Source organism: Eptatretus burgeri, chromosome 9 (assembly GCF_056783735.1).
Source record: "Eptatretus burgeri isolate ZD-2024b chromosome 9, Ebu_testis_v1, whole genome shotgun sequence".
Classification (NCBI taxonomy): Eukaryota; Metazoa; Chordata; class Myxini; order Myxiniformes; family Myxinidae; genus Eptatretus; species Eptatretus burgeri.
Genome location: NC_140969.1, coordinates 7250183 through 7266139, shown reverse-complemented (window position 1 = coordinate 7266139; position 15957 = coordinate 7250183). Strand labels below are relative to the sequence as shown.

The window sequence follows — 15957 nt, the reverse complement described above, 5'->3', positions numbered from 1 at the left end:
CACATGTTTCGGTTTCACTTTTACACAAACTGATATTTTCACCAACATCTTATGGAAAAAAAAACAGCTCTTATTTCCATTTTACCAGTGTATACATGTAGAGTACTTCAATCCATGCAGGACCCACCACATGTCAGTGGTGATGCGTGTGTGTACAATGGGTGTCAGGTTGTAGTGAGTAAGCTGCAAGTGCAGGGTGGCCATAAAGTCTGGAAACATAGACAGGGTGGTGAGGGAATGGTTGGATGATAATCTCCCTCAGTGGATCGGACGACGTGGCCCTGTGGAGTGGGTTGCACGCACGCAAGATCTGAAGCCCCTTGATTACTTCTTCTGGGGTATACTGAAGGCGCAGGATTATTCAGTGAAAATCAGACACGAATCATCTAAGACACGAATCATCCTTGGGTCCTGAGTTCAAATCCTGCTCAGCTGTTGAATTAATACCAGGTGGGGTTAGCTCGGCCTGTCATCCTTCCGAGGTCAGAAAAATGAGTGCCAGCTTGCCGGTATACTGTGTCGGAGTGGCGACCCGTCCAGGATTGTGCCCAATAGCCAAGGAGACCGATTGAGCAGCACCAATGCTCTGCACAGAGTATGGTTCCAATCTCCTCCTCCTCCTTTACTATTAGGCGCTCAGCACTGTCGGGTGGACTTGTCCACCCGATGGCGCTCAGAGCCTACGAAGTTGGTCAATGGTGTCTCCGAAGGGATCAATCGTATCGATTTTATCATCGTATCACGAACTTTGCTTGAAGACAAAACGAGTGAATGTCATGGAAGGTCCAAAAAGGAGGAAGTTTACTCCAGGTTGGATGCACCCTCCTTGTGGGCTCCTCCAAGGCTGAATGCTCATTTTCTTACCTGTGGCACCTGAAGACCTACCTATGAGATTCCATGGGAGAAAGTCGGATGGTACGTCTGGCCCTCAAGAACATCCACGATGACGTCCCCATATCTCCATGTGATATGTGTGACATTTTCATTGGGAAACACAAGCACGGTCTATTCCAAAATAGCTTCATTTCCGGGTACTAAAATAATTCACATCCACCGTCCTATCTGATCTCTTCTGTGAGGGAGAACTCCTTGCCATGAACTTCACAACATCGGCACACAGTCGGTCAATGCCATCATTTCCCACGACAGGTGTGCACAAGCCTTTTTTTTTTAAACCAAGGATCAGCTGGTCAGCTGGGCAAGTTTGCCACTTTGACCCATTAGTCATCACGAATCTGCTGAACTGTTGGGCCAGGGAAGAACTGCAGAAAACTTTCAAGAACGCAGGAAATGACGTTTACGATGATCAACTTTTCAAAATCCTCCGAAGGTAGACCCCCGATCCCCGTTTGGCACTTTGGGCTGGACCACTTCCACTCCCTACCATCTTGAAATTCATGGATCCGCCCCTGCTAGTCCCCACATGAAAGACACCGTGGGATCATTAATGCCGACAAAGGCAGATGGGTCCCTCCGGCCACACATCCATTCTGTGGACGGCGAACACATCGATGCCGCCTCGTCTTGCATGCGAACATCAGAGTGAACGCTTATAGCTGAGATGAGATTCTAACCTAGGCGAGACGGTTCAAGGGGTAGTGCCAATACCCCCATAGGACCAAGGCTATCCTGTTGGGCATTAAAATTCCAGGCAATGATGCCCGTCACTAATTAATGCAACTGGTTAATCGATATCAGTTGACCATTGTCTGGAGCCTGAACAACAGAATACTGCTGTGTACATCCAGATATTATGTGACCCTAAAAATCAGTTGGGTGAAGAGGGGAGTTGAGGGGGTGACAGTGCTTTTCGCACACCGAGGGTTTGCTTCATTGGTTCTGGGTTACACTTGTAACATAGCCTATCTTCATTCGTCTTCACTACACATCTGAGCCAATCCAAATCTCACACAATAGAAAATCCCAGAATGTTGCTCAATCTCTCAAGAAACACGAACGACAATGAAAAGACAATCACATCTCTCGGGTGTTTTGGTTTTCATACAACAGCATGCAAGAGTGCAACCTCATGAGCATTCAAATTATGCAACATCAATCAACAAAACTTCTTCCACGGATTCACAAATTGCACAGTTATCGATTTGATGTATGAACAAAATAAATAATCTCCAAAAATAGTCCATTTTACCCTCAGCAGAGGACAAGGTGTTGCCTTTGGGTCCGTTTGCTAGTTTGTCTGCGACTTGCGAAATCGAAAATTCATGATTTGTAGACGAGTTGACAAAACGAGATGGATGAGTTGGGTCGGTGACAATAACGAGACAATTCGATTTTGGTTCAGATCCGGATTGGCAGATCCAGCCAATCAGTGGGATACAAAACGTAAACTGTTCAGCCTGGTGAGGGTATGTGCTCCACCGAGTTCCGTTCCAGTCCTGTCTGCCTGTTTCTATATCAATCGTCCACAGGTCACAATTTCACTCCAATCTAAACAAAACTTAACCACTTGGTAGAGGTAGGCACAAGCAGAGAAGCCTATGAGGTCAATAGGTCAAAAGTGAAGGTCACAATCATCAATTTCCATACGATTGACTTGATATCGATACATATATACACAAGTGTTACAGATCAATAATATACAGTGCCGATAGAAAGTCAACACCCCATTTCAAAATTTTCAACTTTTGTTGCCTTACAGCCTGGAATTAAATTGCATTAATTCAGACTTTTCCACCTTTATTTACACATTATAACCCACAACTTCCAAGTGGAAAAACAAACTCTACAAATTTCAGAAAATTAATTAAAAATACAAAACTAGAATATCTTGGTTGGATAAGTGTCCACCCCCCCTCCCCCCTTATATTAGCAATTTTAAAAAGACCTCAGGTGTACCCAATCACCTTCAAAATCATACACCAAGTTAATTGGCCTCCACCTGTGTTAAATTGTAGTGATTCTGATTATTTCAGAATAAAATCAGCTGTTCCTGTAGGTTTCTTCTGCTGAGTTGTGCATTTCACAGCAACGACTCAACCATGAGCACTAAGGTCAGGTCAGGTATGGGAGCATGCGCCGGAGCAGTGCGTCGCTGCATCCACTTTCCGCCGTAACTCCAGGGGCCTCTGTCTGGCCATCCCCCAAGCAGATGCCTGGCCCATCCCCATCTCCTTGAAATGAGCACCAAGGAGCTTTCAAAAGACCTCCAAGATAAAGTGGTGGAAAGGCACAGATCAGGGGATGGTATAAAAATATTTCAAGGGCCTTAAATGCCCCTTGGAGCACAGTCAAGACAATCATTAATAAGTGGAAGGCATATGGCACCACCAAGACCCTGCTTAGATCAAGCCTTCCCTCCAAATTGGATGACCAACCAAGTAGGAGACTGACAGAGAGGCCACCAAGAGGTCAATGGCAACTTTGAAAGAGCTACAGGTCTTTTTGGCAAAGACTGGTCACTATGTGCATGCGACAACAATATCCCAAGCACTCCACAAGTCTGGCATGTATGGTAGGGTGGCAAGAAGGAAGCTATTACTAAAAAAAAGCCCATCTTGAGTCCCGTTTGAGGTATGCACAAAAACCATTGTGGAGATTATGAAGCCATGTGGCAAAAAGTTTTGTGGTCGGATAAAACCAAGATGGAACTTTTTGGCCTAAATGTAAAACGTTACATTTGGCAGAAACCCAACACAGCACATCACCCAAAGAACACCATCCCTATTTTGAAGCATGGTGGTGGCAGTGTCATGTCATGGGGATGTTTCTCATCAGCAGGGACTGGGGCACTTGTCAGGACAGAAGGGTAAATCCATCTATCCATCCATCCATTGGGACCATACTTTGTGCAGAGCATTAGTGCTGCCAAAGCCGTCTCCTTGGCTATTGGTCACAATCCTGGACTGGTCGCCACTCCGATACAGGATACCAGCAAGCTGGTGCTCATTTTGCTGACCTTAGAAGGACGACAGGCAGAGTCAACCCCACCTGGTATTAATTCAACACCCGAGTGAGATTTGAACTCAGGATACTGGGATCTCAAGCCCACCATCCTAACCATTAAGCCAATAAGGGAAAATGGATGGAGCAAAATACAGAAAAATCCGACAGGATAACCTACTTCCCTGTGCAAGAAAGCAGAAATTGGGACGAAGTTCACCTTTCAACATGACAACGACCCGAAGCACACAGCCAAAGCTACACTGGAGTGGCTAAGGGACAAAAAGGTAAATGTCCTTGAGCGGCCCATTCAGAGCCCCAACCTACATCCAATCGAAAATCTGCGGCATGCCTTGAAGATTGCTGTCCATCAACTTGACTGAGGTTGATCAGTTTTGTCCAGAAGAATGGGTAAATATTGCCCAATCAGGGTGTGCAAAGTTGGTGGAGACCTATCCCAACAGACTCGCAGCTGCAATCACTGTCAAAGGTGTTTCCACCAGGTATTAACTCAGGGAGGTGGACACTTATCCAACCAAGATAATCTAGTTTTGTATTTTAAATTAATTTTCTGAAATGTGTAGAATTTGTTTTTCACTTGGAAGTTGTGGGTTACGATGTGTAAATAAAGGTGGAAAAAATCTGATTTAATGCAATCTAATTACAGGCTGTTCGGAAACAATTACTGCACAGTCCGAGGAGCGATAAGTACCGCCTGCCACGTGGAAACATGATCTCTCACTTCACTGGCATGTGAAAGCTGTTAGATTTATTTTAATTGATCGAAGCACAGCACCAATTGGTGAGGCGAGGTCACAGAAATACGTGATGTCTCTCTGAGATGCACATCAACTTTCTTTATAAGTACTGATCAAAACCATACAGGATGAGCATTGCATATCTATAAATGAGTAGTTCACAAAAACTTTGTTCGCAGCGAATTCGTTTTAAGTTCCCATATGACACTGTGTTTGACAATTCATCGCAGGATGTTTTGTTGATCCTTGATCTTCTAACTGTTACTAAAATCCTTGGTGTGTTCGAGGGACCTTTTGGATCTCACTGTTCTGTTGCTTAATCAGGGTTTTAAGATGCTGTACCTGGAAGGAGTGGGTGATCATTTTCGATATACGTGTTGATGATGCCATGTTTTGTACATTTCCATCCCGTCACTCAAATAATTGTTTGGGATGGTCACGATGGTGGGAACCTTCCTGTACACAATCCGTTTGTTGCAACTCATATGGGTGCATTGCGTGCTGGTGCGACGCAGGAGTGAATGCATAAAGTAGGCCTCTTCGACGTGGGATTACTCTTTATGACATGTATGGATCCATACACTTCAATTACTCGAGTCCTGTAAACATCCCAAAAATATATGATTTGTAGTGCAATCATACCATAAGCTTAAAAACATTCCGATCACTCAAACACATCCGTGAATGCCGGGTTGGAATATAAACTTCTGGATAAAATATAACTAACACGATACTAGACACGCTCAACAAAGAAGTTACACTCACCGTCTATGGAATCACTATTACATTTGTAAGTGTAAATTGAAGACAGGATGGTGTCATTGTCACTCCTGAGAGTTTCCAAATCAATTATTTGCTCAAGAGCAGATCTCAAGTGGATTTTAATTAAATTTAAAGCATCAAAAAGCTTTCCTAGTTTGTAGATGCCATTTATAATTCCTCATTAATTCCACATTAATTGATTGAATTACGTACGGTCATTGGGAAATTTGACGTTTCTATTATATCGAAGTTACATTTACATTGCCATCTCACCTGGTGAGATATGGCACATGTCACAAGGATGCGTAAGCCCAACAGTCTCCATCTCAAGGTATCTATTTTGGGTATTTTGCCTTGCCTTGGCTCTTACAGGCGGACACAGAGTAACCCTCGAGACCAACAATTCAGTGTTAAATCGAACGACCAGTCAAATATCTATGAAGCAGATCATACCAGAACTCACGGCGCATCCTATGGAACAATCAACATGATAAAAATGGGTATACCTTTGAAATATTTGAGAAAGAGTACGATGTAGCTATTCAAATTATTTGCAGCTTTTACATCATAAACAGAAGCTACTTTTAGGAAACAAATCCTTCACGACTAAATAAATGGGCAAACAACATTCCAAGACTGATTATGTTACATTGGGAAAAGGGTTAGAGGAAACTTGGAGGCCTTCAGACTGTTTGTGCACAGCACATTCTGCTCTCATTTTCTTGGGTGGGCATGGCAATGGACAGCATGAGGGCGTCAGAGAGGAAAGAGCGTCCCGGAAAGTCCTGCAGCATTGGGGATCGCAGAGGGTAGTGAAAAGGAAGAGGAGACATTGTTAAACGTTTCGAACTAGTTTCCTCTCGCAAATCTGGAACAACGAAGTGCATGAAGCTTAGTAGCATTGATAGAAGGCAAAGAGTAAACAATGGCCTGCCATACCGGCTGAAATGGTTCATAACAGATCCTCTCCACAATGTGGGCATACTCTAACCTATACAGGTGGCAATTCCACTGAAATCCTCTCGAAGATGGATGGGTCTTCAGGCCAAAAGTATTATATTTATCAATTGAAATCATTGGCATTATGGCTTTACCTCCCTCTCCCGGTACATGCCTGCTCCACTCCCCCACCCCGACCCCAAGTGAGCAAAATATTTGTGAGGCAGTCTCACTTTTGAGAAAGGGAGTTCATCCAAGGGTTAAGGGCAGACGATGAAAGAAGCAGCCACGTGCAGATGGCTTCAATCGCCGTGTAAGGCAAATCATGCGTGATGGCCGTGTAGAAACTGATGGTCAGGTAGGGAAGCCAGCAGGACAACAGAATGACTGTAGGAAATGGAAGAGCAAAGCTGAACGGATATGAGCAAGCTTCTTCTGGGATGATTTTTGGAGTCTGCACCTGTCCTTGAGAATGGGCACACTCAATGGATGTGACATGGCAATTATAGCGATTAGAAATTAAACAAAACATCTTCTTGTAACAAACAATGCTTCGATGTCAAAGGCTACAAGATGTTAATATTGAAAGTTATTGATATATCTTTGAGTAGCTTGAAAAAAGGATTACAGCATCTTGATCATGCTGTCTTTGCAATAATAAAAAATTATTTCATATGAGCTCCCTGACAAGGAACTTCAATGCAGGAGGAAACCATTAAACCCATCAACACCTGTGATAGGATTGCCAATCAATGGTTGCTTGTCCGCGCTCAATTCGACTTTATTAAATGCTGAACATCAATCAGCACATAAACCGCTTTTAAAGTATTTGGTACGACTCTGCCAGAGTTCAAACCACTGACCTCCCAGAATCAGAGAAGACGCTCAAACCATAACACCACCGAGACAGCGACTTCTCACAACCGAAGCAAGAATAATACCCCAAGACCACTGAGCTGCTTATTCCCTCGAGGAGTGATTTGACTCTCTCTCAAATCAATTATCACTCCATATGAAGGTGATTGCAGTTTTCCAGTTTGGTCTGGCTGTAGGTTAGCATCAGGTCTCGCATGGGTGTGGACAGCGCTGCTGGTGCGTTGCCCCCTGTAGGTTAGAGCCTACTCTTTGTGAAGGATATCAGGAATTTGTAATTTAGCCAGGGTGCCACGTACCGGCGATGGCTTGCCTACTCCTTGCGAAGGACATCGTGAGATCTTTAATGTCCACCAACTAATGCTGGCAGATGTGACGGCAAGCATGAATTATATGTCTACTGATATTATGGCCATTCATAGTACCGATTGAAGAGAGTGGCTTGGCAGTCAAGGGAATAAAACTTTGTTGCGTCCCCCTCACTGTTGTGGGGTTCGATTCCCATAGAAATTTCAGCACTCTGTGACGGAGTGGTCACCTGTCCGGGAATAATTTTGGCCACTGAAACGTTCAAGAATTGGTCTGAGCTCATCATGCTCTGTCAGATGATTTGCCATACTCCACCAACACCAAACTTACCATCACCATTACTATTTGATATGCTTGATGATTCCGCTGAACCGTTGTTGCTTACACTTCCTCTCTCTCCTAAAACTTGACACACCCAGCAGTTGCGATGACATTTAACATCAATAGCATCGAGGAATCACCGACATCAATAACAGTGCTCAAATGGACTTTCCTTTTGTCAATGACTACTCCTTCAATGTCAATTCAGAAGTCTTCAACAGCTTGAAATGAGACCTCGTGCTATTGAGCTGTGGTTTTCTCCACACAACCCTTTATAGAATGGCTCGCCAATGGAAGATCCTGTGTAGCGTTGGCCATCTTAGCTGGATGTATCAGAATTACTTGTTGTTGAGGTTGAAGATGGGTGACCCATCCGACGGTCTTATCTTATGGTGGTTCCAATGTTTAATGCCTTATCATAGTGGTTCCTTGTAAGTACAGTCCAAGTGTCCCTTGTATGCAACTGCAGCATACCTGATCCCTGATGGAGCTGTTATAAGTTACATCATGAGACGTTAGGTATTGAGGTTTACTTCTGATCTCGAGAAAGTCACCATCACCAAATCTGGTACACTTGTGTGTGAACATATTGCAAGAAGGCATCATACAATGTTAAACTTGGCTGAATGACTAATACCCATGAAGCTCACCTGTTGCCTTTTTAAGCAGAAATTAAAGTCTATGCTCTAGTTGGTAGGGGGAGGAGGGGATGGGGGGGAGGGAGGGTAGAGGGTGGGGTGGGGTGGGGTGGGAGATGTCAACATGGTGATTTAGGTTGTCATCATATAGGCATTTGAAACAAGACTATGAATGTTCCCTACTGTATTCTCATCCCACCATGGTACACTAGAGTAAAATGGTGCTCCAAGATGCTCCTACCTCCACAACCACCTCCCACCACCGAACCCTCCACAGGTATAGCACTATAGCTTCCTCATTCCTTGTTAGATGTTCAGTATCCTGAATGTCCACACTTGAAGGTATCTCCAGATGAGTTATAATGGGCAAGTACAAGTAAAAAACGAGAAGGGCACTTGGTAGGGCGGATACCTCTGCCAGGCTCAACAGTTTACGTTTTCTATCCCACTGATAGGCCCGATCTGCAACCAGACCTTGACCGAAATCTAATCAGCTTTTTTTTGTCACCTACCTAACTCATCCACCAAGTTTTGTCAAAATCCAACCATGTCTAAATGGTGATGAATCACTTTAAAAAAAAATTAATTCTCAAATCCAGATCCAGATCTGAATCTTCACCAAAAATCTAATGAATTCGTACTTGTCACACATCTAACTTGTCAACCAAGCTTTGTCCGAATCCGTCCATAACTTCTTGAGATATCCTGCTCGCAGACAGACAGACAAACAGGGGTGAAAACATAACCTCCATCCACCTTTGGTGGCATCGGTAAAAAATCTTCTGTATACTCAGCAAAGGGAGCAAGTATGATCTACAAATTGTTACGATTTCACGAATATCCGATGAAAACTCTGGGTTGTGAAACAAAAAATGTCAAAAAATAAGAATGACGTCATAAAAATTGATATGACGCCATAGTGATGTATCATATGTGCGGTAATTCATCTCTGCTAATGCCCTGTTCTATTCCCGCAAACAGAATTCAAAAAGCTTGCCTAGTTTCGGAGATAATTTTTAAGGCGATTTCCATTAGCGGAGATATTTTGACGTCATAACTATTTTTTCTAGGAGGAATTTTCAAAATCGGAGATGGTTACTGTCTGTACAGGGTATTTTTACATATATACGCCAAGTTTCAGGAAGTTCACAAGCACAACAACGTGAGTAAGACTTAGAGATCCTCCACGAGGATCTAAAAAATAAGAAAGAAAAATTAAAACTTCTTGGTATCCTGTCCTCTCTCTTCAACGTCTTGAAAATGAGAATAAGACGGTTAGACAAAATTAAGCGGACATGGGAGTAAGCATGTTGATACCTCCGTCACTTTGTTACGTACAAAGTTAATGTACAAACAAATTTAGATCTACATCAGAAAATATAATGATCAATATATTCATTTCTTTTGAGGGTGAAAAAACAGGGGGACCGGTAATACAAAGGCACGGTTTATACACCGGAAAATACAGATAATTAAGCAGCAACCTGAGAAGCACATAACATTTTCAAAATATTGTGAAAGGTCGTATGTATGTTGTCACATAACATTTAAAGATAACATTAGAAAAACATTATTTCAATTTTACTGTATTTATGAAGCTCAAATGTTCTTGAAATATTTCAACAAACATTTTTGAACACTTTTAACATCGATCAAACATTATCAAAACACATAATCACAATATTTGCCATGTTGTTTTAAAAATAACATTATTATCACATGATTGTGTTTCTTGTTAGGTGGTGATATGTTTTCTCAGTTCGTTATCAATTTATTTCAGATCTTTATTTTGAACTTGTACTAACTGTTCATTGGTATGGGCTCGGCTGGGACATTTAAACATGCATTTGCAATGATGATGTGAGATATGTTATATTCATATTGACTGTTGTTTGAACTGGTTGACTGATTGGTGGGCTGATTCTAATGGGCATTAGGAGTCGACCATGGAGAGAGAAAAAAAATAGGGAGATGTGCTGGTGGGGGAGGCAGAGAGATTCAGAGGGAGGGATTGAGATACGAACTGTCGGAGTATATCCACAGCAGTACAGTGAATGGAGAGAGGGAAAGAAAGAGAGCCAGGGTGAGAGAGAGAAGGAGAAGGGGAAAGTGGAGGGATGTGAATCAGAGGGTATGGAAGACAGGTGGAGGAGACAGGGGGAGGGTGTGGGAGAGGAAGAGAGAAAGGTAGAAAGAGAGAGTAAATTTGCATGGTGAAACATTGGCTTTCGGTTGTAAGTGCATGGGTTGAGTGAATGAATCCTAAATTTATGTCACTTCTGCTTGCACTTTGTGTACCATTAGCACCTTTGTGGTTGTCCCACTTGTACCTTCCATAGTGCATTGCATGTCGTGAACACCAGCAGGGCTCTTCCACCTGTTGCTTAGAGACCCTGCCACCACCGCAGAGATCTATACATGCTGCGGATACCCGCAGGGCTGTCACACCTGTGTCTACGGGGCACAATCACCATAGCTGTTCTTTAAGCAGCCTTGAATGCTAATGGTCACGTGTCCTTCAACTTGCTCTTTATGGCTCTCCCATCATCTTAGGAGAGCTGATCGGTTTTGTCATTTATTCCATTAATAATTATTCCTCCACATTTGTTTTTAACCGGGCTTCCCCTGCTTCGGTAGCTCCCCCTGCTGGCCTAAACACTACAGTTAGTGGTGTTGATTTGTTATTCATCATACCGTGTTAACTTCTCTTCGACTGTATTTAGCTTCTCCTCTTGTATGTACATATTTAATAATTTTTTCGTTTACAATCAGGATGGTGGTTGACCATGATACAGTTGACCTCCATATTAAGCCATTTATGAGATCGAGAGAGAGAGTAGGTATTAGTCCATTTGCCGTTATTATGTGTTCCATTGTCAACCTTGTTGATGTGGAAAGTGTATGGTTTTATGATTGTTTAGGACTAACATGGGTCCATTAATAAAATTCAGGTTGGTTGCCGGGGTGGCCACCTTGGGGAACTCCTGTAATTTTCATAAATTCAAGATGGCCGCTACAGGTCAGACGATGGGGCGAAGTTTTTAATCGGTCAACATATAATCCTGTGTAATACCTCTTTTCAATATGATTCTGACATGAGGAATTCAATTTTGGGGTTATTTTTTTACCTTCAGGAATAAATAGAGGTTCACATGAAATGTCCATGACTATTTTCTGCTGAAAATTATACAACACCAATGCAAAAGTGAAGTCATGAATGGTTCACAACAGTATGGTGATAATCAGAAAGCATACACATTGTCATGTCATCATATTGGACATCTTAGGAACAGAGGACATAGAGCCTAGTAGACAACTTACGTATTGTTCATTCCCATTAATTGTACTCGTCCCCTTCCGTATCCTCGTCTCTTTCCAGTTCTGCATCGACACTCCCTTCTTCCACTTCACTTTCACTGTCCTCCACAGTCTTGTGTGGGTTCAAGCACTTGTCACTGCAACTACAAGTGCAGGAGATCTTTGCATGGTGACAACTGCAACTTGCAGTACTGCAGGCCTTCCCCTCTGCTTTGCATCCACAGTGCACAACATCCATGAGGTCCAAAGGGGCTGGTGGAGTAGCAGAAGTTGCTGGCACTGGGATTCCATCTCTGATGTCCCATCCATATTTTGTAATGTCAAGTTCAGGTGGGGCCTGCTGATCAACTGATTTTGCAAGTACTTTCTGTAGATGTGCAGGCAAAATATGTAGGAAGAGAATGATCTCAGCTGGAGGTAATGCCATGAACTTGAGGGGCTTGCCAGACTTCCTTGTGTACATATAGTACCTCATCTCACTCATCGTGGTACCTTCTGGCTGACCATACAGGGCACAGAAGAATGTCTGCCCTACTTCCATGAGCTGTTCATGGCTTGCGTTCAGCTCGCCAAGTGCGGAGTACAAACCAGGGAAGTTGCCAGCTCTCAGTGTCTTCAGGGCTGATACTTTGCCCTTGCTGTATGGGTATGACGTGGTATCTGAGCCAGTGATGTAGTGCATTCCAAAAGCTGCAGACACTTGGGGCCAAGCTGGTCACAGGTGGTGTTGATATCCCAAATTGCTCCATCCCACCTTTCCATCTGCACTGTGGCCTGGATGTTGCGCTGGTAAACCCAGTAAACCATCAATACAAAAACATCAGTGTCATCAGAGAGGATACGTATCACTCTTGCATTACATTCAGCAGCCATGAGCAGGTGTGAGATCATTGTAACGTCTGCTTCATCATGGTTGAACGCACCATGGCTACGGCTCTCCACAGTAACTCCTTCACCAAAGTTATAGGTACTCAAAACCTTGGACAGCTGCAACTTGTTCTGCTTGTTTTTCAGAATGGCATCTCGACGAGGCAGGGGTGTGTTTATTGTGAGGTCATAGTTGATGGAACCAATGCCAGCACGCCTCACTCATTCATGGTCCTTTACAGAAACATCATAATATTTGTCAAAGACCAAGATCTTCTGACCAGCAATAGTAGACAGCCTTGTCTTGATGGACTCAACTAAAACTGACACAGTTCCCCTGAAAGGCCAGACAATATGACAGAGAAGTTGGCTCGCGTCAACAATGGTAACATCTGGTTACAGAGGCTGTTGTGCCTGAATACAGAGTTTGTGTGCCAGTGGTGCTTTGTTGCCTTTCCTTAAGCACCCATATTCATCAATCAGTGAGGAGGGTACTGCGCAGAGCTCAAACTGGAAGATAGGTCCTCGCTCCATTTGTCTTTACTGTCCAATAGTCAGCAGCCTGAGGAAGATGGTTTCTAGATCAAAGATCATCTTGTCCCCAATTTTCACTCCTTTCTGTAAGTGTTCCATTGTCTCGATGGGGCATGAGATGGTTGCATGGAATCCACCTGGAAGGGATGCATGGAACTCTGCAACCATTTTCTGACCTATAACCACGGAATCCTCAACATTCACTTCAGCTTCTCGGGGAGCAATTCGACCATTGGCAAAGTTGTACAGATGTGGGGAGTGATTCTCAAGAGGATGAGACACATTCGACAATTCAAGTAAAATCCGGCGCCTATCATCTGCATCAAGTTCTCTGCTCTTCTTCCCCTCCTCCTTGTGATGTGGTCCGATTCTTGTGTCGTTTTCTCTTACTTTGTCTTCATTGTCCTTGTTTGAGGAGTCAGGGTAGATGTGCTCCATTGTATCTGAGATGTAGGCAGTGACAGGAAAGGAATCGATCCACTCTGCTACCATCTCTGGAGAAAGAGTCATACCCTTGAGGCCACCCTTGCCAATTATAATCGCAGTTTGTTCACCGAACTGATCAGAGCTCACACCATTACAAATGCCTTCCTGGTCACGACACACAAAAGCACCTGATATGAGCTCTGACTTGGCATCTGGTGGCAGCAGATAGCGCATCTCCAGAAGGTGATGGGTGATGTAACGGGCATAGTGATGGTGACCAGCAACAATGAAGTAGGGAAGCATGCGTTCAAGTGTTAGCTGTTGCAGCAGGAAGTCTGCCTCCCTCTCACTACGCAGAAGTTGGTGAACAAGCAGAGTGGGCTTGATGAAGTTATCAACCCAGTGCTTCCCAGTTGGGTGCTGTCTGCATGTCTCAAGGTAGCTGCACAACTCCTGGAATGTCTTCGGGCCGGTGGTGAGGAAGGAAATGAGAAGGGCAGTCGAAACCATCCAGAAGGCTCTCATTGATCGAACCCAGGACTTGCCACTCATGATTCCTGCCAGGCCCCCAAATGCTGAACTGATGAGAGTCTCAACACCAGACCCACGCAATAGTGACCTTGTTGTCATTCAAAATGTATCTCACACGGCAAACAATTGCCAAGAACTCGAACATTGACCTAAAATTTACTTCTAATCACAAAAATATGGTTAAATATCGATTCCTCATGCCAAAATTATATGGAAAAGATGTCTCATGTGTAATTTTAAGTTCATTACCTAAAAAGTTATATTTTCAGCCCGGTCGATGACGGCCATCTTGTATTTGCATAAAAATAACACATTTCCCCATGGTTGCCATTCGGGTAACCAAGCTTAATTTTGTCTATGCATGTCTGTGAACAAGAAACCACCATAAAATCATTCACTTTTGAGGACAACAAGGTTACTTCTCTGGCAAATGGACTATATCCACCTGACCAGTTTGGCTCTGTGAGCTCACAATTACAACTAAAAGAGCCTCGTCCTTGAGCATTACAAACTGCTGTCAGGAAATGTGTGACAATATATATATATATATATATATATATATATATATATATATATATATATATATATATATATATATATATATATATATATATATGACGGGGTGGGGTGGGGAGGGGTGCTTCTTGCCATGTTTAGGCAGGTTCGAGAAATGAACACACTATCATAAAAGATGAAGGATGGTAAAAAGTGAAGGATCCAGTGAAAGTGATGCAAATGGTTGACATGAATGAAATGTTAGACTTTTTTTAGAAAACAGGCCCGACCAGTGAAATCAGCAATTTAAATTCTGTATTTGAACATCTATCTATAATTCCAGCAGTGTGTGTGTGTGTGTGTGTGTGTGTGTGTGTGTGTGTGTGTGTGTGTGTGTGTGTGTGTGTGTGTGTGTGTGTGTGTGTGTGTGTGTGTGTGTGTGTGTGTGTGTGTGACCACTGTTTCTCGACAACCACTGGTCTGATCTTATTCAAACTTGCCAGGTATATTGCTGGGGCCCTGAGTATGTGCCTTTTAAAGGTTTGATATTAATCAGACAAGTGCTTCCCAAGTTATGGCCATTTATTTACCAACCAATGACAAGACACGTTGCTGCGTGGGCGTGGCCGATGGGGAAGGGAAGCTCAGCCGCGTTCCCGATTACAGGTTTCAACGTACGGACTTCCGGAAAGTGATGACTTACTGTATTCTAATATAATTTCTCAATTTCTTATGCGCATTTATAGATAAACACAATGCCCCAATCCAGTTGTCATTTACAAGAGCGAAGGAACGGCCTGTGTGGTTGTTTGAAAGTTTTTTTTTGGGGGGGGGGGGGTTGGTTTTTTTTTTGCACGTACGTTTTTTTTCTTTTTTTCTCTCTCTTCTCTTCTCTTTATGTTTTTTCTTGCGATGACATTGCGAAAAGGCAAAATACATTGGCACTAATTGAATAATTGTCCATTAAAACTAAATTGCGAATAATCGTAACTGCGATATGCGAACTTCCGGGCCATGCACGGACGGGCACGCGAGAGCGAAGGAACGGCCTGTGGTTGTTGTTTCTGGCTCGTGGTTTGAAAGTTTTTGGGTTTTTTTGCACGTACAGCCAAGCACATATGGGCATGTACAAGTAAAACCAAATGTAATTGAAGATAAGGCTTAAATTCACATGATATTACAATCACATGATTTCTAGAAGGATGAACCTTTTTTGGGTGAGGAAATATGCTGCAAGAAGGTATCAATAGACTTCATCATTCCAACACCCATACTACTCAGTCGTT

General features: G+C 43.2%; 1 protein-coding gene across 2 annotated transcripts in view; it reads right to left on the bottom strand.

The window, feature by feature from the left end:
• Positions 1–5197: 5197 nt before the first annotated feature.
• LOC147019477 (histamine H2 receptor-like) overlaps positions 5198–15957 on the bottom strand; it is an 80985-nt gene continuing 70225 nt past the window's right edge. Inside the window, exons 4-5 of one of the 2 annotated variants that reach the window (XM_085893999.1) lie at positions 6593–6746; positions 5198–6205 (exon numbers count right to left, since the gene is read on the bottom strand). In XM_085893999.1, coding sequence (XP_085750125.1) covers positions 6061–6205; positions 6593–6746 — 299 coding nt within the window. In that variant the 3' untranslated portion in view covers positions 5198–6060. Of the gene's footprint in view, positions 6206–6592; positions 14668–15957 lie in introns of those variants that run through there. The other variant, XR_015061429.1, reaches the window with a different exon arrangement.